General features: G+C 44.0%; 1 protein-coding gene across 1 annotated transcript in view; it reads right to left on the bottom strand.

Annotated features, from left to right (window-relative positions):
- COL20A1 (collagen type XX alpha 1 chain) overlaps positions 1-21,612 on the bottom strand; it is a 249,980-nt gene that overhangs the window by 183,905 nt on the left and 44,463 nt on the right. Inside the window, exons 6-18 of the mRNA XM_075350433.1 lie at positions 19,716-19,883; positions 19,483-19,638; positions 17,819-17,938; positions 17,580-17,744; positions 17,328-17,492; positions 17,077-17,249; positions 14,888-15,017; positions 14,406-14,548; positions 14,212-14,335; positions 8,723-8,859; positions 5,397-5,529; positions 2,120-2,259; positions 1,880-2,012 (exon numbers count right to left, since the gene is read on the bottom strand). Of these exons, the coding sequence (XP_075206548.1) occupies positions 1,880-2,012; positions 2,120-2,259; positions 5,397-5,529; positions 8,723-8,859; positions 14,212-14,335; positions 14,406-14,548; positions 14,888-15,017; positions 17,077-17,249; positions 17,328-17,492; positions 17,580-17,744; positions 17,819-17,938; positions 19,483-19,638; positions 19,716-19,883 (1,887 nt within the window). The remainder of the gene's footprint in view (positions 1-1,879; positions 2,013-2,119; positions 2,260-5,396; positions 5,530-8,722; positions 8,860-14,211; positions 14,336-14,405; positions 14,549-14,887; positions 15,018-17,076; positions 17,250-17,327; positions 17,493-17,579; positions 17,745-17,818; positions 17,939-19,482; positions 19,639-19,715; positions 19,884-21,612) is intronic.

The following is a 21,612-nucleotide window of genomic DNA, read 5'->3' as shown; positions in this document are numbered from 1 at the left end:
CTTCTACAAATGGATAATGATCCTATACAAATAAGGCCTTCATAGAAGAGTCATCAGAAGAAAACCTCTCCTGCATCCTTACCACACAACTCAACATCAGAAGTATGCAAAAGAACATCTAAACATGCCTGATGCATTTTGGAAACAAGTCCTGTTGACATATGAGGTGTAAACAGAACTATTTGGCCATAATGATCAAAGGTATGTGTGGATATAAAAGGGCACAGGATTTCAGGAAAAGAACATAACCCCAACCATTAATCATGGGGGTGGATCAGTCATGCTTTGCGTTTGTGTTGTAGCCAATAAATAGGAATAACGTTTGGAACACCATTCTAAGTCCGAACTGGGTGCAAAAACCTAAAAAAACATCACTATGGGGAGATAAGGTATGCACACCAGTGACTATGTAAGGGGAATACATGAAATAGCAGAAACTGCTGTGTGAATACTGACTTGAAAAATCCAATAGCTGTATGTAAGAGTGAATATGTGAAAAATGGAATCTGCATTACTGCCATGAACATATGAATCAAGAGAAATTTAGCTACTGAATTGATCAATGCAATAGAGCCCCAACACTACGCCAAAGTATTTCTCTACGTTGGGGTCCCTAGCTTGTGTGTGTCCTCTCATGCAGTTAAAAAACCTACCGTGTATGGGAAGCTGAGACCCAGGCTATTTATGCATATGATATGGATTGGCAATAGGTGTGGTTGGGGAGGGTTCACAAACGAAAAAATACTAACAAATAGGAATAACGTTTGGAACACCATTCTAAGTCCGAACTGGGTGCAAAAACCTAAAAAAACATCACTATGGGGAGATAAGGTATGCACACCAGTGACTATGTAAGGGGAATACATGAAATAGCAGAAACTGCTGTGTGAATACTGACTTGAAAAATCCAATAGCTGTATGTAAGAGTGAAAATGTGAAAAATGGAACCTGCATTACTGCCATGAACATATGAATAAAGAGAAATTTAGCTACTGAATTGATCAATGCAATAGAGCCCCAACACTACGCCAAAGTATTTCTCTACGTTGGGGTCCCTAGCTTGTGTGTGTCCTCTCATGCAGTTAAAAAACCTACCAGATTCATGCAGATTCCATTTTTCACATATTCACTCTTGCATCTAGCTATTGGATTTTTCAAGTCAGTATTCACACAGCAGTTTCTGCTATTTCATGTATTCCCCTTACATAGTCACTGGTGTGCATACCTTATCTCCCCATTGTGTTGTAGCCAATGGCACAGGGAACATTTCACGGATAGCAGGAAGAATGGATTCAATGAAATTTCAACAAATTCTTGATACAAACATAACAAGACAATAGCTTCTACAAATGGATAATGATCCTAGCCATGTGAAAATCCACAAGACTCCCTCAAAAAGCACAAGCTGAAGGTTTTACAATGGCCTCACAGTCCCCTCATCATTGAAAATCTATAGCTAGACCTCTAAAAAGCAGTGCATGCAAGATGAGCCAGGAATCTCACAGAACTGGAAGACTTTTCCAAGGAATAATGGATGAATATCAATCAAACTAGAATTGAGAGACCCTTGGCTGGCTAAAAAAACATTTACAAGCTGTGATACGTGCCAAAGGGGGTGCTACTACGGTATGTACTAACCATGCAGGATGCCTACATTTTTGCATCTGCCCATTTTCCTTTTTTTGTTAATTTTAAAATGTAAAAGATGAAAATATTTTGGGGGCTAAAATACAAAGGAAATGTGTCATCTTTATCCTTATGCCTTTTAGAGATCAGTTCATCTTCAACTTGCTTAACTGTTCACAATAACAGCAATTTTGACTAGGGGTGCCCAAACTTTTAGATACCACAGTAGATAGACAGATAGGTATCTTTTTACCTGTACTGTACCGCACTGATGACGCATCACTCTGGGATCCATCCATGTACCGTGCAGATATGGCCACCTGGTATTCTGTATTATACTCCATATCATAGAGGACAGCTGTGTGCTCGCTGCCAGCGGTGGACATCTGATAAACAAGGAGGACTACAATGACTAGCCTGCCTCCTCAGTTTAGGGAGTTATTTTGAAATGCATAGATGTTTATATTTGGTAGAATAAAGTAGATTTTCACACCTGGTTCAGTCGTCCTCCGCTTAGTGGAATCCACTTGATGAGATAGGAGGCCACATCATTCGCTCCGGGATCCCATGAGACAGTCGCCTTGTCTCCAGAAACATCTGTCACTTTCACACCACTGGGGGGCGTAACTTTTACTGTAAAATACAAAAACAGCACAAGGTGGACCCAATCATCTCTGCCTGATGGGCACATTAAGGAGGCGAAGGAGAGAGACAGCCACAAGGAGATTGCCAGAGTGAAATCTTTGCTTTTAACGTGTTAGTATGATAGGAACACATCTTTGCTTTTTGAGAGGGATTACGGGAAGTACCACTTGCCCGAGCCTTACAGGAACTGCAAGATGTCAGTGAATAGAATATTTGTCACAGTATTTGTCAACAGTATGGGGTCCCTGAAAGTATCCAGATCGATGATCCTGGATTTCATCAGATCCTTATACTCTTCCTCGTGCCTCTTGGAGAAGAGGGATCTGAATTGGGATGAGATGTTGGCTTTCCTAGTTTAAACTGTCCTCAAATACGTTGTAGGCCCCTGTCTTGATGTTTTGATAAAGACAATAAGGGAAGAGGAAGCTATACTGGTGATTAAAGGACTTGCCCTAAAGAAATCGCCAGCTCCAGATAGCCTAACATCTGATTTCTATAGGACGCCTTGGATCCCCTCTTGACTAAAGTCCCCGTCACACATAGCGAGATTGCTAGCGAGATCGCTGAAATGTCACAGGTTTTGTGACGTATCAGCGACCTCGCCAGCGATATCGCAGTGTGTGACAAGCAGCAGCGAGCGGGCCCCTGCTGCAAGGTTGCTGATCATGACAAAACGATCAGGACCATTTTTTGCTTGTTAGTCTCCCGCTGTGCAGCACGCATTGGCGTGTTTGACAGCGAGAGACCAACGAGCGCCGGTTCTGAGTGTGCAGGGAGCCGTCGTTACACGGGTCGCTGGTGGCTGGTCGCTCTGGAGATTTGCCTGATTGACAGCTCAACAGCGACCATGTAGCGACATTCCAGCGATCCCTGCCAGGTCGGATCACTGGTGGGATCGCTGGTATGTCGCTATGTGAAATGGGACCCTAAGGTATTCAAGAAGTATCTTTCTTTGTACACTCTGCAAAGTCAATAAGGAGGTCTGCCATGATTATCTTGTCAAAGGGTAAGGACACATCTTAAACTGAGAATTGATGTCTCATAGCGTTGACAGGTTTTGTCAAAGGTATTGTTTTATCAGTTGGTAAAGTTTTCACCCTGGCACCTTTTAGGGACCCATCATGGCACGGTTTCAGGCTACTTTACATTTAGTGTTGTGCTCTGTGTCCAAGAGGCAGTGGGGCAGGGTAGGACTGGACAATGGAAAGGGTCCATGCTGTCACTGGATCAGGCAAAAGCATTTCATCGGGTTAATCATGAGTACCACTGGTCTGTCCCTCTGAGGTATGGCCTCCTGAGGTGGGCTTGTTGATCGGCACAATATGTATGCTGGGGCAGAAAGTTTCCCACTTGGGTCTGGTGTTCACCAGGGTTGACTCTTGGACCTGCTGTATGTGTTTATGATAGAGCCATTCCGTAAGGGTGTACAGCGTGGACAGTTGGTAGGGGTCAGGATGAATCTGGCAGCACTGAAAACCACTTTCAGGGTAGTGGTATATGCCGATGACATCACCAGGTTTGTTTCCTCGGATGGGGAGGCAGAGTGGCTGATGTCAGAAGTAAATTGTTACTCAGAGGCATCCATCTCTGGCTGGCAGGAGAAGAGCCTGGTTTTGATCTCCCAGGCACTCTTCCAGGGCCCTAAGTCTCTGCAAAACTTCTCAGCATCGAATTTGGACAACCCTGTGGTATTCCTTGAAAATACCTTCATTAAGATCAATATTTCAAACCTCTAGAAAGAGAGGGCCCCTTCATGGGTATTCTCCTGTAGGGGATAGTTTCAGCCTTTCTTCCAGGAATGGGAGACGAGGGCAAGTGAAGGATCTTTACACACCACATGGACATCTTCCGGCTAATGGTATCCTGATCTTGAAGGTAATGTACCAGTGGGGTCTGGGAATGTGGAAGATGAGGAAACACCTTGACAAAAGGGTTCTGTTGATCCATGTTCAGAAGCTTTTTATATTTAGGGATTGCCCAAGTCGAGATCTTGGGGTTGGTTTACATATCTTGAATTCCATCAGGATCCCCTTGAAGGTTTAGGACTTGGCTTGGTGCTGCTTTCATAGGAAACTGTGTGTAAGGGACAACCTGAAGTCCAGGAGCTCCGAGGACAGGAACTGTGCTTGGGGACAGTGTGGTGATGCGTTAGGAAGCATGGACCACTTCCTGCTTCAGTGACCCTTTAACACAAAGTTATACAACAGGTTGGGTGCCTCCATTGGCTGGCCCTGGATGGCTGGTATCTCATGCAGAATGGGACTGTGGAGTACCTGGGTGGTCGGGATTTATGCACTTTATTTCTAGTTAGCCTAGTGGTTAGGTATCACAAGTGGAATATACAGTGCTTAATATCAATGCAACGTAAAATCCGCCCTGTGGATGATCTGCTTAGGACCATACCAAGTGATCTGGTGAAGATACACTCTCTGGAGTATGAGAGAATGGGCACACATAGGTCCGCTCTTCTTTTGGGAGGCTTTTCTTTTAGTGTTCTCTAGTCTAGTCTCCTCCTTTTTTGGTGGAGGGTAGCTGCTGACACTTTAAATTTTTGCTTTGGTCACTATACATTGATATAGGGCTGCAGGTGCTGAACTTGACTTTCTTAGCTTTGTATGTTTATTTTATTCCACCAGCAGAATAGTGATTATTGATCTGGGGTATAATAAAAGACGCAACACAGGAAATTTTATGGACAAGCAAGAGTGAGTTACAGAAGTGATGGGAATACTCAAGAGCTATGCTGCTATTCCCTATTATCAGCAATTTCAGGTTGGGGGGTGCTGATAATTATTATAATCATATCTGTGCTGAAAACATGATGCTCACATGGCAACAAAGCTGCTAAAATAAAGACTTTCTGCCATATGTCTGTCCTCACTGGTCAATTTGCCTTTGTCCCTAAGCGCCCGATGGCTCTGCCATTAAAAGTGACATCCAGAGCTCTGTAATTAAAACTAATTGACCGAGGAGCCTGGAGTCTAAACACAAGAGCATGTGGCAGCAAAGCCTGCGAAAGGCAAACACCCTTGTCCAAATCTGAGGACAGATAAGGGCACCGCTCCTCAGAGAGCATGGCAGTGCCAGAAACAGAATGGGTATAAGGGTAATCGCCTGTCACTTACAAGTTGTGAAGTTCCCGGTCAGTATAGACAAGGCCTTCGGATCACTGTGCGGGAAGGTGACGGTGACAATGTAGAGAGTCTGCGAGGTCAGTGACTTCAAGGTCACGGAGGAGCCACCATCAGACACTTCGATCTGCAGAGAGGAGATGTAAAAACAAGGTCAACCATCCACAGTCTAGACTGGATACAGTTGTAACAAACCCTCAGCAGTGAGATACATTAGGCCTGGATGCGTTTTCAGAATTTTTGTGCATGTCACCATCTAATAAGCCTGATGTCTCATGTGGCTAGCTGAATCTCCAACCTTCTGGGTCTTTCTTACACTTCCTTCCTTGACAAACCCTATAGCTTCAAATCTATGCATTACCTTATACTGTGATGTACCACCAACCTTACGTGCTATATTGGACATTGGTTTATAGTGGTGTCCAAAGACTTTCAGATTTTATAATGCTTGACAGACCTTCTTTTATCTTTCCAAAGATAAGCAGTGCCATAGTAAGGCTGCTTTCACACTACGTTTTTTTAACATCCGTCATGAACGTTTTTTTAACGCAAAAACGGATCCAGTACAAATGCGTTTTCATTTCAATGCATTTGCAATGGACTCGCGTCAACATGCGTTCACCTGCGTTTGCGTGCATTATAGTTTGGATCCAGCGACTTGCAGTTTTTTAACTTTTTTCAAAAATGCTACCTGTAGCATTTTTGAGCTGCGTCCAAATACTGCAAATTGCTAGATCCTGACTAAATAACATGCAAACGCATGTGAACGCTGGCATGCTGATAGACAGGATCATGCTGGCTCTACTGAGCATGCCCAGAATCCAGCCTCGCGTGATCAGTCTCTCTCTCCCCCTCCCTCTCTCCCCCTCCCTCTCTCTCCTCTCTCCCCCACCTGAGAGCGGAGGACGCTCGTAACCAAGGTAAATATCGGGTAACCGCAGGCTTAGTTACCCGATGTTTATCTTGGTTACGTGTGCAGGGAGCAGACAGCCCTGCTCCTGGCAGCTGCAGACGCTCGTAACCAATGTAAATATCGAGTATGCAAGCAAGTTACCTGATGTTTACCTTGGTTATGTGTGCAGGAAGCCGGCTCCTAGCAGCTGCAGACGCTCATAACCAATGTAAATATCGGGTATCCAAGCAAGTTACCCGATGTTTACCTTGGTTACGAGCCTCCGCAGCTGTCAGATGTCGGCTCCCAGTCTTTCACGTTCAGTTCCCCTCACTCCCGATCACATGACTCCAATGCCCGCCCATAAACTTAAAGTGACAAGATTCTGCAAAATAACACATGCGTTTGCATGCGTTTTTCTTTGCAAAAACAGGATCCGCTTTTGCAGCAAAAAAACGTTCATGACGCATGCTAAAAAAACGTAGTGTGAAAGCAGCCTAATTTGGCAGCCAGTCATCTCCATAAAATGGATTAGGAAGGGACCAGCGCGAATAGGGTCTTATCTGTGAACACAGTGGAGAAACAATACAGGACAAATAGCCTACTCACCTGGAGGGTGAAACTGATGACAGCTGCAGCTGCCCCCACAGCGTGAAGTCTAGCTACTGGAGATGAAGGGTTAAAAGTTGCGCTACTGTCCACAAAGGAAAATGCTGGTGCTTGAAACAGTGATGATATTCAACGCGTTTTGGAGTTAAATACTCCATCAGGATAATCTCATCAGATTGTGATTATCCTGATGAAAAAGTATTTAACTCCGAAACGCGTTGAATAAAATCACATTTTCAAGCACCAGCATTTTCCTTTGTGGACAGCAGCGCGACTTTTAACCATTCATGTCTAATTTCTACATCTCCATAAAATGACAGTGAATGGAGATATCTGGCTTGGAAAACATATTTTGAAATACTCTTTTGGGAAGTTAGTAACCCAGCGCTTGTAACTTACGCATTGGAAGGTGAGTGGTGCTGCTGAAGTGACATCTGTCGGCCATTCGCCAGGTATTCTGCACACCCGACATGTGTCCAAATTAGTACAGAAAGGTGCACAATACCTGCCAGGTCTGCATGATACCTGGCAAATAGCCAATGGACACCACGCCAGCAGTGCTGCCTCTCACCTCTCAATAAGAAAGTGAGAGGCTCTGGTTAACCCCTTTATTCGAATCAGGTGCCACATTACTGGCCATTTTCTATTAGCTACAACATAGAGTGGGTTGAAAGAATGCCTCTTGCTCTAGGACCCGGCCCTTTCATACATTACTCAGGCAGCCCGTTGATTTCAATTAGAACAGTGTAATACTTCATTTCTCCTGTGGGGGAGCTGCAGGGAAATTGAACACATTCTGTTGTGGGCCCCAATGCAAAATCTGTAGTAGGATTCCGTCTACTATGTGCTATAACTAATACTGGTTTTTCCTCCTTCTCAGAAAAAGGGGTCTTGGGGCAACAGGCCCTAGATGCAACTGCTACCCCTACATTCCCTATAGCTTCCCCCTTGACGGGACACTTTAAAAATATAGATTTTCAATATTGTTTCCGAAAATGTTTCCAGTAATGGCAACCCCATTATAGTGGGTGCAGGTATTGTTAAAATACAGTGACGTAGCATGAGGAGGGGGATAAGGGCAGATTCCTTGAGCCCAAATCTCTTAGTAGCTCAGCACTTCAATAGATTAAAGTATGCAGCAATAATGACGCTATCCTCTGTGCCCCGGATCTCTTTGAAGTGTTGCATTAGGTGAGTATAAACTTTATTGTTTGTGCATTAGGGTTCAAAAGTGGCAGTATTACTTTTGGAGGGGGCATCATTAATTGTTAATAGGGCATTAAGTGGCCATCAATGCTTTCTAAAGGAGGCACTTTTTTGTTAAGAAGCATTAATAAGGCATTAGGGAGTCTTCAGGATACATTATTTATTTCAAGGGGATATTCTGGAGGCATTATTACTAGCTTAGGCGGTGAAATACTTGCCTAGGCGGTGAAATACTTGCCTTCACCGGTCGCTGGTAAACTACGCTATGCCCCACTGGTATAATGGTTTCTCCAGAGCTGCATGCAGACGCATGAGGAAAACTAAGGGTTACATTCTGTACCAGATTTAGAAGCAGAGATCCTGGGAAGAGCCTCATGTCATCAGGATGAATCACAATATGAACAGTGTCACCTTTGGGGGATGGATAATGTAGAAGCATCAAGCCTGTCATGCAAAGGATTAGCTGTGACTAGATCCCGGGGCCTCCTGATATCATCATCTCCGCTCAGAGGGGATGTGTGTCACTCTCATCATCTCCACAGAGCAGCCCTGGAATATGAGATATGCTCATAGACAGCCATAGGAACCACGAGGCAAAAAACTTCATGCTTACCTCTCCATTATTGCTGTCATCCGTGTGAGATGTGTATGAGACGTGCTGGACGGGTCCGTCATCGGGCATCTTCTCCCAGTTGATGGTGACAGTGCTGTGTGTGACATTGGTGAAGTCTAAATTTCGGGGGACTGGTTCTGGAACAAATTTAAAACAGATTGGTCGAGATTACATTAATCTGGCTCATTTCCTCCAAAATAGTGCCATACTGCAGTTTGTGTGTACTATTGTAACTGTGAGCGAATACAATCCGTTTTGTTCTTATAGAATCCATCTTGTCTTATAACTGAATGATGTTATAGGGCTCAGCTAACACTGATGGGCAGGGAAGTTTCACATTTCTACACACACCCCTGTAGCTCTTATTTGTGCATAGTTCTGAGAAGTTATTTCTTTGTTTGAGATACTATAAAAACTATTCACATGATGTAATAAAGCAAAAACTTTCATTACACTACTGAGCATTTGTGCTGCATTGATTTCCCAAGCGCTTATAAAACAAATTTTATTAATTTGGCGTTCCAAAGGCACAGTAGGAGTGTATTTTGCTCACATAGCCTATGTACAATCACTTAAATAGAAAGGAACTATCATACCTGACACAACCTAAAGACATGGGTAATGAATGCTATTCCTAGAATAAAAAGCCATGGTTTTCTAATCCAGTTCAACCTCTTTAAAAGAAACTGTCAGGCCCCCCATCAATGGGAAACTGCCACTATGATTACATATATGCTGACAGCAGGATAATAATGAAGCTTTTGTTTTATAAAAGCTTTTTTATAATAAAGCTTGTCATATACAGTGTGTCCAACCATATTCTGTCCACCGCCAGTAACTTGAGAACGGCGGTAGCTATAGGAATAGAAGTGGTGTCTAGGTATAGTAAAGTAACCATGCACTACGCAATGAAACCACCTACAGTGCCACCTGGTGGAAAATAATAGAGTTAGCATTTTATCTCGAAAACAGAACGAGATAGAGAAAAAAAGTGAATTAAAAAATTGTAGGGCATCATCAATTCAATACAAATCGACACCTTGCATACAGAAATGCTATGATACAGTTAGGTCCAGAAATATTTGGACAGTGACACAATTTTCGCGAGTTGGGCTCTGCATGCCACCACATTGGATTTGAAATGAAACCTCTACAACAGAATTCAAGTGCAGATTGTAACGTTTAATTTGAAGGTTTGAACAAAACTATCTGATAGAAATTGTAGGAATTGTACACATTTCTTTACAAACACTCCACATTTTAGGAGGTCAAAAGTAATTGGACAAATAAACCAAACCCAAACAAAATATTTTTATTTTCAATATTTTGTTGCGAATCCTTTGGAGGCAATCACTGCCTTAAGTCTGGAATTCATGGACATCACCAAACGCTGGGTTTCCTCCTTCTTAATGCTTTGCCAGGCCTTTACAGCCGCAGCCTTCAGGTCTTGCTTGTTTGTGGGTCTTTCCGTCTTAAGTCTGGATTTGAGCAAGTGAAATGCATGCTCAATTGGGTTAAGATCTGGTGATTGACTTGGCCATTGCAGAATGTTCCACTTTTTTGCACTCATGAACTCCTGGGTAGCTTTGGCTGTATGCTTGGGGTCATTGTCCATCTGTACTATGAAGCGCCGTCCGATCAACTTTGCGGCATTTGGCTGAATCTGGGCTGAAAGTATATCCCGGTACACTTCAGAATTCATCCGGCTACTCTTGTCTGCTGTTATGTCATCAATAAACACAAGTGATCCAGTGCCACTGAAAGCCATGCATGCCCATGCCATCACGTTGCCTCCACCATGTTTTACAGAGGATGTGGTGTGCCTTGGATCATGTGCCGTTCCCTTTCTTCTCCAAACTTTTTTCTTCCCATCATTCTGGTACAGGTTGATCTTTGTCTCATCTGTCCATAGAATACTTTTCCAGAACTGAGTTGGCTTCATGAGGTGTTTTTCAGCAAATTTAACTCTGGCCTGTCTATTTTTGGAATTGATTAATGGTTTGCATCTAGATGTGAACCCTTTGTATTTACTTTCATGGAGTCTTCTCTTTACTGTTGACTTAGAGACAGATACACCTACTTCACTGAGAGTGTTCTGGACTTCAGTTGATGTTGTGAACGGGTTCTTCTTCACCAAAGAAAGTATGCGGCGATCATCCACCACTGTTGTCATCCGTGGACGCCCAGGCCTTTTTGAGTTCCCAAGCTCACCAGTCAATTCCTTTTTTCTCAGAATGTACCCGACTGTTGATTTTGCTACTCCAAGCATGTCTGCTATCTCTCTGATGGATTTTTTCTTTTTTTTCAGCCTCAGGATGTTCTGCTTCACCTCAATTGAGAGTTCCTTAGACCGCATGTTGTCTGGTCACAGCAACAACTTCCAAATGCAAAACCACACACCTGTAATCAATCCCAGACCTTTTAACTACTTCATTGATTACAGGTTAACGAGGGAGACGCCTTCAGAGTTAATTGCAGCTTTTAGAGTCCCTTGTCCAATTACTTTTGGTCCCTTGAAAAAGAGGAGGCTATGCATTACAGAGCTATGATTCCTAAACCCTTTCTCCGATTTGGATGTGAAAACTCTCATATTGCAGCTGGGAGTGTGCACTTTCAGCCCATATTATATATATATAATTGTATTTCTGAACATGTTTTTGTAAACAGCTAAAATAACAAAACTTGTGTCACTGTCCAAAAATTTCTGGACCTAACTGTATAAAACCCATGACCCCCCAAAACTTTGAATGCTGGTCACACATATGGTGCTCATTTAACATTGATGCTCAAAGTGACCACCATCCGCTGCAATGCACATCTGGACTCTGGACAGCATACTGTATCTTGCGGCACGTTGTGCAATATGGTAGGTGACACGTTTGCACAAGCATCTGTGATACGTCGTCGTAGATCCTGCAATATTGGTGGAGGGGTCTCATACACCTGCTGTTTGATGTGACCTCACAGAAAGAAGTAATGAAGTCCAATGGGGTCAGGTCAGGTCAGCGTGGAGGCCACTTCACGCAGCCACCATACCCAATGACTTGTAGGAAGGTCTCCATGAGGTATCGTTTCACGTCCGCAGCCTTGTGAGTTATAAACGTTCTTAGCATTTCTGTATGCAAGGTGTCAATTCGTATTGAATTGATGATGCCCTACAACTTTGTAATTCACTTTTTTTCTCTATCTCGTTCCATTTTCGAGATAAGAATGCTAACTCCGTTGTTTTCCACCAGGTGGCGCTATAGGTGGTTTCACTGCATAGCGCATGGCTACTTTACTATACCTAGACACCATTTCTATTCTTATAGCTGCCGCCGTTCTCAAGTTAATGGCGGTGGACAGGATATGTGTGGACACACTGTATAAATGAGCCAGGACTAGTCTGGCAAGGCTTTGTTTCCCCTTGACCAGTCCTGGCTTGGATCATATACGGTAGTTAAGCCCCCTGGTCATGAATGACATTTTCCAGACAATCTACTTCATGGAAAAAGTGCCAAAAATCTCCTAAACCTGCCTTGCACGTGCGCTCAACCTGCCATTAAGTGGATTGTATAAAGGAGGCCAATATCGCAACACACTTCATGGTAGAATCATTGGCAGTTCAGGGGTAAGGTCATGGTCAAGTCAAGCACTTTTGTGTAGATATTATCATCTAGGCCAGAGGTCCCCAGCCTTTCTGACTATGAGAGCCACATTCAGCTCTGAAAGAGGGTCACGAGCCACATTCAGTTCTGAGACAGGGTCGCGAGCCACATCCAGCTGCCGCCTCCTCAAGTAGTGACACTCACAGACCAATTACCAGTATAATGACAGCCAAAGGTGTTTCCACAGAAATCACACCAAGGCAGTATACCAAGATCAAGGGGTTCCTACCTTATCCCATTCAGATCTGCTCTTCTGGGTGGGCCTACTCACAAAAGTCACCATGTGGAGACTTGCTCTTGATAGCTGTTTGCTAGACCTTGTGGTTATGTGACTCGCCCACCCCAGGGCTATGGGACACCCAGTGCCGGGCCGGACTAGTCCGGGGGTAGTCAGTGGTGGCAGGGCCCGACTCCGTGACCCTGGCGGGGTCAACTAATATGGCTTCAGTGGGGGTGGTGATTAATAATAAAGTTTTTAGGTTATTCGTGACGCCACCTGTGGTTTGCGGCTATTAAGTCGCCGCTGCTGTATGGGGCCTTCGGGGCTGGTGGAATGGCAGCTTGGATGGTCCTGCTCCCCACAGGTGGAGCGGTACCCCGGGGCAACCGTTGGTGCTTGTAAGAGTCTATGATGGTGTTGTAGATGGTGCAGTGCAGGCGAAATAATGGAGGCAACACCAGGGGGTGCAGTTTCAAGATGTTTACTCACAGTTCCTGGGCTGCAGCACACTGGTGCCTTTGGACTGCTGGAACCCACTATCAGGGACCTCCACGCATCCCGGGTAGATCTGGGAATAAAAGCCGGTGCACCCTTCTATTGTGTCCCTTTCTTCAGCTGTCTTCAAAGCCTTGACTTTTCTGGATAGATCTGTATTGGCCTCCACTATAGATTCTGGACAAGAAGGCTTGCCTAGCTGGTACTGTGCCCTCTTCCCAGGGGTTCTACAGTGGGATTTGCCCCTGGGCGCTTGCAACCACCCTGGGCCTTGGTGTTCACCTTTGGAAATTACTTCTCTTTTTAGGGACCGTTCCCCGTATGCAGCTTGATCCCTCCACCCGATGGCTTGGTGGAACAGGCCACAAGCTTGAAAGCCTTGCAGTGGCCCTGGAATCCTTTCTGTGGTTCTCTGCTGTGGTGTCACCTGGGCCTAGCTGGGCCCCAGGGTCTCCACCAGGAAGCGTCACTTTCTCTTGCTGTTTCTCTCCTCACTCCTCAGACTATCTGCCTCCTCTGCCTTCCGCAGACTTCTCACTCACTTCAACTCCAAACTCTATCTGACTAAACTTGACCTTCCTGTCTCTACTCTACTCTCTGTTGGCTACTCCCACCTCACCAATTGCTAGACCCTACCCTATGGGAGAAGGGATGGGTCTTAGGGCCCCCCCAGCATGCAGCATGGGGGGTAGCTTCCACTATCCCCGGTCCCTGTGTGTGCCTAACAATGGGTGTAGTGTAAATTTGCCTGCGGACCGGCGTTTACTCCTTTCCTTACCCAGAATGGGACATCACACCTCTGGCTGAGGTGCAATGTCTCTGTGGCGACGGAAGCCTCAGGGGCGCCACATATGCACCAAGGTTGAAGACAGCCACGAGCGACATATCACAAGCCCACGAGCCACAAGTGGCTCCCAAGCTACTGGTTGGGGACCCCTGATCTAGGCACTATTTAACACTATTTTGGCACTTTTATGTATAGCATTATATAGAACTGGTATTTTTTTTACTATATGGTACTATTATTAGGGACGTATTAGAGAATGAAAATGGAAGGATTGCTCTCATGACTGAAACTAATGACCTTTATGCATGGTTATCAAGGTAATGAGATTAGCAGGACTTACCTGTCCTCTGCTGAATTGTGACAGGGTCACTGGACTCTTCTCCGAACACTGCCACCACAGTCACACTATACAGGGTTCCTGGCCACAGCCCAGATAGCGAGAACTTTGTGTTCTCCACCTTATTCTGCAATGCAATAGTTATTAAATATTGGTTCAGTCGAACATGGGACATGACATGGGAGAAGGAGCGTTACCTCTGTCACCTCCAAACCCTGATCAGTCTCTGTAGAGCAGGTCACTAGATAGTGCATGGCCCCCTCCGATGGCTGCCACTGTAACCGCATGGATGAGCCAGTCACTTGATCCACAGTGAGACCACGTGGAGATGTCAATGGTGCTGGTAGGAATAATCATACCAGATGATAAATTATAGATATTAGTCAACTTAGAAGAATTATCCAAAATGCAACTTATGAACTTTTAAAAGCAATTGGTATCACAATGATTTAGTCCTCTTTTTCAAATCCTTTCCCCCCCTATTATACTTGAGCGACCACTCTACAACTTGTCTTTGATGACCATTTGGGTATAAGTAAGTGGTCAACGGAAAGTCAGCTATACAATGGCAGACCTCTACATACTCCACAGACTTGTATGAGGTCTCTGCCACTTAGTGAAGAGGAGAAATGGAAAGCCTAAAATCAGCTACTTCTTTTTTTTTTTACTAGGAACCCACAGGTTGAAGTGATTCCACGAAGTCCTGCTCCGACACCGCTGATATAGATGGGGAACACAGAAACCAAGTAGTCTGTACGAGATGTCAAATTCACCAGAACAGCAGAGGAAGAGTCTCCATCTAACACTACCTGGAAATCAATGATAGGATTATAGAGGCATTTATCTGGTAGGATAAGACCTACGACAGTACATTCAGTTGACATGAATAAGTCTACACACCTCTCTTAAAATGCTAACCTTATGTCATGTAATAAAATCATACATAAAAGAATCTTTTGAGAACTTTTGAAATATCATCCAAAATCTGTACAATTCAATTGTTTATGGGTGGGAAAAAAATGTAAACAATGTTGTTTCATAAATATGCACACCTTTAAACTAATACTTTGTTGAAGTATACTTTAAATTTACGACAGCATTTAGTCTTTTGGGTAGGAGGCTATCAGCATGGCACATCTAGAATTGATAATCTTTGCCCCTTCTTCCTTGCAGTAACATTCCAAATTAGTCAAATTGTCAGGGAATCTCCTGTGTACAGCATCCTCTTCTGGTCACCCACAAATTTTTTATTGGATTCAGGTCTGGACACTGGCTGCGTCATTTCAAAACATTGACATTCTTCTTGGGAAGCCATTCTTTTGTTGATTATTTTGGAGCTACCCTCATCATTATTATTGTGCTGAATGGTGAAATTCCTGTTCATGTTCAGCTTTTTAGCAGAAGCCTTAAGGATTTGTTGCAAAATTGATATTTTGAACTATCCACAATTCCCACCACCTTGACTAAAGACTCTGTTCGAGCTTCTGAAGAATAGCCCCAAAGCATAATGCTGCCTCCACCATGCATCACTGTGGGTATGATGTTATTTTTGTGATGTGCAATGTTGTATTTGTACCAAGCTTACTTTTTGACATTATGGCCAAAGAGATCAGACCATAATTCAATTTATCACATACTTTTGGCAGACTAGATGTAGGTGTTGGCAAAACATGAAGAGTGCAGACAGTGATGGGTTCAGTGTTGACTGATGGTCACTGACACTGGGGGAATCGACTTGAGGAATGATCCCAAAGTAGTAGCACAGTTGTGAAGAGTAGTCTAGCCACAGCGATAAATGCATCCATGTGGTTGGATAACCAAGGGACAGTGAGGTGCCAAACCCCCACCCTCCTTGGTAGTCGGTGTGAACTTGCCTACATCTGTAATGGAAGAGCCGGTCTGTACTACAATGTTAATGCCTTATGAGAAATCAAGTGTGAAACCTGCTGCAAGCAAAGTGAAATGTTTTTTAAACGTGTTGCTAGTAAACTACGTGCAGTTTTTATCGGTTATAGACTCCTCTTTAATATCCGTGACCACGAAACTGCATAGTATGAACAAGATGATGAAAAACCAGCTTATGACTGAGAAGTACTGCTGCGACCAGGTAACACCTCCACACCAACTCAAATTCCATATTTGTAGCGTGCCCTCGCCTATGACTACCTCTCCGGCCCACATTACAGTATGATCGGACCATATTCCTGCACTAGCTGAAACAGCCATTACTTAGCACATAGCATTGACACATATATAAGATTATCTCAGCACAGGAACATTTTTTTTAAACACATCCAATTGTAGAAATTATTATTATTTCAAGATCTATTGATTAAAATGAACTTTGTTTGTGGGAACACCTCTTTAAGGTATGTCTTGATGACCATATTTATAGTGTTCTATGGTATACCTATAATGCTTTGGAATTTTTTTGTATCCTGCCTCTTAACTTATTGATACATTTTAACAATGAGATCCTTTTGCTCTGTTGTAAAGTGTTTACGGACCATGGCATTTGTTTTAAGGTGCAACTAAGAAAATGTCAGGGTAATCCTACTAGAACAGCTAAACTTTATATGGGTTAATCAGAATCACTGTAAATGATGACAGCTGTGTACGGTTAGTTAGCACTACTATATGGCAGTATTATACATGGCATTGTACTGCATAGTACTGGTATATGGTACAATTAGTGAGGAAGCATCAGGACAGTTTAGTACTAATCTGTCCACGGTTTGTGTGTGGTTTTCCAGCTCAGCTCTATACACTTTAATGGAGCAAAGCTGTGTTACCTGACCCAACCCATTGACAGGTTTTGTGCCATTTCTGGAAGAAGAAAAGGACAACTATGATAACCAGCTGTCCCACCTCTTGAGGGGTCCCTCCTCGGGATGGATAATAAACTATACGATACTTCCTGACTGGCTGCTGAGGAGGTGTCCAGGAGATCCGCATGCTCTTAGCAGTTACATCTGAGACCACTAGTTGTGTAGGGCTGGGATGAGGGTCAACCAAACGTGGTCCAGCAATATGCCAGGACCCTGTAAAAGATGGACAAGTATTACTAAGAAGCCAAGCAAAAGATAATTTTAACCCAGTCCAACTCCGATATGTCTTACCAAGATCTGCTTCCCTCCTCCTCATCTTCAGTCTCATGCAGAGAGCTCGAGACACATCTCCCACCAAGGAGCTAAGCATTGGGAAGTCAGGAACCATGTGTAAAGTCAGCTCTGTGGGCTCAGATGCCATTTCTCTCAATTCAGATTCATCTGCGTTCTTAACCCCTACAAATCCAAAATGTCGAGATACATTTGTTTTAGAGGTCACCTGACATTGATGATTGAAGATCTGGTGCCTCAATGTGTCCTTACCAATAGCAAATATGTAGATTCCCGATTGTTTGAGACTTTTAGAAACTGTAATTGCGTCATCTTGCGACTTCCCATCTGTCAACAGGATTAACACCTTCCCTGCTGAGGGTCGGGCCCCAGAGGCTGCTCTGAGATTTTCCTCCAAGACATGGATGAGAGCCATACCTAGTCATATGCCAAGCATACGTGTTATAATGGTCCGAGACCATGGCAAAGTGTTAAAATCATCCATTATGTACCAGTAAATGTGTTCCCTCCTTTGTATTTCACTCTCTTTATGGCATCTAAGACTTCGGTTTTAGAAGTAAATGTGTTCAGGTCCCATTCTGTCTGTGGTTCTCTGCTGTACTGAGAAAGGCCTAAATATGGAGAAACACATGTAAATCATTGGTCCATGCATTGTCTAGATATCCAAATCTGGGGAGCTACAGAAACAAATGATCGGCCAAGACCAAGAGTAATTTATTGTATATACTCTATACTGCATGAGTCGATTCCATTACTTATACATTTCCCATCTCCAAACACTATGGTTTCCTTTCTTCTTGGGTGATAGGATCTTCACTTAATAGTTTTCCTCTATGTTTAGATACTTCTATAAGTTCTCCTGTAGTAAAGCCCCAAAGATAATAAAAATAGTGACCTTCAAATTGTGCTGGTTGAGTCTTTGATTAATCTTCCTTATAAACTAGATCTTGAAGGCTATGTAGCCTTAAGCAAACCTAAATGTGCTACTCATCCTGAATCAATGTGTCCTCAACCCTATGATTTTTACATAAGCTACTAGTTATATTTCTTAATAAAATTGGAATAAATTTCATTCTGCAATCTTCATTCCTATGCAGTTTACAGCCTGATCCAATTTTCAGATTTTCTCTTGAGCCATTGTCTTCCAAAGTAAGGCTATGTGCGCACGTTGCGTACTAGCCCTGCAGAAATTTCTGCAGCGATCTGAAGAGCACACGTGCGCTTCAAATCGATGCAGAAAATGTCCATAGAGAAAAAAAAAAAAAGCCGATTCCATGCGCTCTGCCTGCAGCTCCTCCCATAGACAGAGCAGGGGCTGCCGGCAAAGCGCACGGAAGAAGTGACATGTCACTTCTTAGAACGCGCGCTTCGGGCAGCAGCCAAAGCGCTGTGCTCTAAAACGCCACGTGCGCACGGCCCCTGCATAATCTCCATAGACTGTGCAGGGGACGCAGACGCATGCAGTTACGCTGCGCTACAAAGCGCAGCGTAACTGCATGTAATTACGCTACGTGCGCACATAGCCTAATACAGGCAGGGTGTTAGGTGTGTGGGTGATGTCTTCATTGGATAATATACAATATTTGCACAGCTTCTATCCTGAACTGATTTCATCTTCATTTGTTTTCCTATCTCCAGGTCTATAGCCTGTCTTTATTTCCGTCCCTGAGACTGTAGATACAATCTCCCTACTACAGACAATGTAAATATGTGTATATACTGTACACCCTCCCTGCGTCTATCGTTTTTACAGAAAGAATGTAAGGGAGAGAAGATTGCTGCCGAATCAGTTTTGAAAATCATTTATCTAGACCCTCTACAACAGCGAAAGGGTATATAATTTTTTAATGAAGACTATTCAGAAAGTTTCTTAACTTTGTAATTAGAAAGTAAATGAGCAATAATAAAAATCTTTGTATAAAGGCATATGTAACCTGAATTGCTTTAACCTGAATTCAACACATGGTTGGGCCTCAAACCTTTCTGTTAAGTGTTTCATCACTCTTATGCCGTGGACCTTTAGCTTCTTGTCTATAGCCTATCTGTATACCAATGCCCACTGTTCACCAGTTATTATACCCAAGCACTTAGTCACCATTCTCACATTTTTAATTGATGCTTTTTATCCCATAGAGTCACATAAAAGTCACAGTACCAATGCGAATCTTGTCCCGTGAAATGTGGAGGGGGCTGAGTATTCCCCACAGGAAGTTTTTCACAAGTCGGAAGTTTGTACGTCCTACGCTCCAAGAACTGTCCACTAGTAAAATAATGTCCCACTCGAGGATAGTGTCACACTGGTGCATGGATCCTGAAGAGAGAGAAGAGGACAGTTCATTCAGGAAGAGTAATGACAACTGACTGTCGGGCAGTCTGGGACTTTATCACCTCTTCGCGGAGTACCAGATGTAGAAGAAACTTCTCTTTCCATCTTGGAAGAAATCTTCTGAGTAGGTTTGGGCGCCACTGTCGTACTTGGAGGGTTAGATCTCTTTACATCAGGACCCTGTGTTTTGGTACTTTCTGTGACCAAAAGATCACTGAGTGTTGCCCCCTCTACAATGGAAAATAATATTGGACTAAACAAAACTACTATAGAGTTAAAACCACCCAAAGTCGGCTAGTTGGCTAGGGAAATGAAAGGAAGAAATAGGAAGATAAGGGAATGTGTAAAAGAGAACAAGGGGAAACAAGTTAGTGTGTTTGGCAAAGGAAGGAAGGAAATGTGCGGCACGGTGGCTCAGAGGTACTACAGCCTTGAAGCGCTGGGGTCCTGGGTTCGAATCCCACCAAGGACACCATCTGCAAGGAGTTTGTATGTTCTCCCCGTGTTTGCGTGGGTTTCTTCCGGGTTCTCCAGTTTCCTCCCACACTCCAAAGACATACAGATAGGGGATTTAGATTGTGAGCCCCAATGGGGACAGTGTTCCTGATGTATGTAAAGCGCTGCGGAATATGTTAGCGCTATATAAAAATAAATATTTATATATTTATTTAAATGAAGCAAAACAGGGAAAGAAAGAAGAAAAGAGAAAGACAAGTAAAGAGAGCACAAGAAAGGTGAGAAGAAGGAGGATGGGGCCAAAATGAAAAGGGAGAGCGAGAAACAAGCAAAATAAAAGAATATGGACAAGGGGAAGGAACACAAAAATGGGAATTGAAAAAAGATGAAATAAGAAAGATAAGAGCGGAAAAGAGAAAACAAAAGGAAAAGGAGAGAAAAAGGGCAAAATGAGCAAAGCTAAATGAGAGGAAACAGGAAAAAGAAGAGAAGAGGAGAAAGGAGAGGACAAGAAAAGACAAAGGAGAGAAAAAGACAGTAGAGTCACAAGAAGAGAGGAGGGCAGAGGAAAAGGGAAAGATAAGGAACAAAGGAGACACCAGAGCAGAGAGGAAAAAAAAGATAAGAACGGAACAAAGAAAAAGACGAGATAGGGTCCCGTTAGGGGTACTTCACACACAGCGAGATCGCTGCTGAGTCATGTTTTTTGTGACGCAGCAGCGACCTCATTAGCGATCTCGCGGTGTGTGACACTGAGCAGCGATCTGGCCCCTGCTGTGAGATGGCTGCTCGTTACACACAGCCCTGGTTCGTTTTTTTATTGTTGCTCTCCCGCTGATAAGCACACATCGCTGTGTGTGACAGCGAGAGAGCAACAATCCTGAATGTGCAGGGAGCAGGAGCCGGCGTCTGACAGCCTGCGGTACGTTGTAACCAAGGTAAACATCGGTTAACCAAGGTGGTTACCCGATATTTACCTTTGTTACCAGCCTCCGCAGCTCTCACGCTGCCAGTGCCGGCTCCTGCTCCCTGCACACGCTAAGCTAAGCGGTGTGCGCTGGTAACTAAGGTAAACATCGGGTAACCATACCCGATGTTTACCTGAGTTACCAGTGTCCGCAGCTTCCAGACGCCGGCTCCGTGCAAGCGCAGCGTCGCTTGCACGTCGCTGCTGGCTGGGGGCTGGTCACTGGTCGCTGGTGAGATCTGCCTGTTTGACAGCTCACCAGCGACCATGTAGCGACGCAGCAGCGATCCTGACCAGGTCAGATCGCTGGGCTGGTGGGATCGCTGCTGTGTCGCTAAAGTGTGACGGTACCCTTACACATAGCGACGTACCAGCGATCCCACCAGCGATCAGACCTGGTAGGGATCGCTGGAGCATTGCTACATGGTCGCTGTTGAGCTGTCAATCAGGCAGATCTCCACAGCGACTAGCCATCAGCCACCAACGACCCGTGTAACGACGGCTCCCTGCACACTCAAAACCGGCGCTCGTTGGTC

Source organism: Anomaloglossus baeobatrachus, chromosome 5 (assembly GCF_048569485.1).
Source record: "Anomaloglossus baeobatrachus isolate aAnoBae1 chromosome 5, aAnoBae1.hap1, whole genome shotgun sequence".
Lineage (NCBI taxonomy): Eukaryota > Metazoa > Chordata > Amphibia > Anura > Aromobatidae > Anomaloglossus > Anomaloglossus baeobatrachus.
This window is presented reverse-complemented; position numbering and strand designations above follow the sequence as displayed.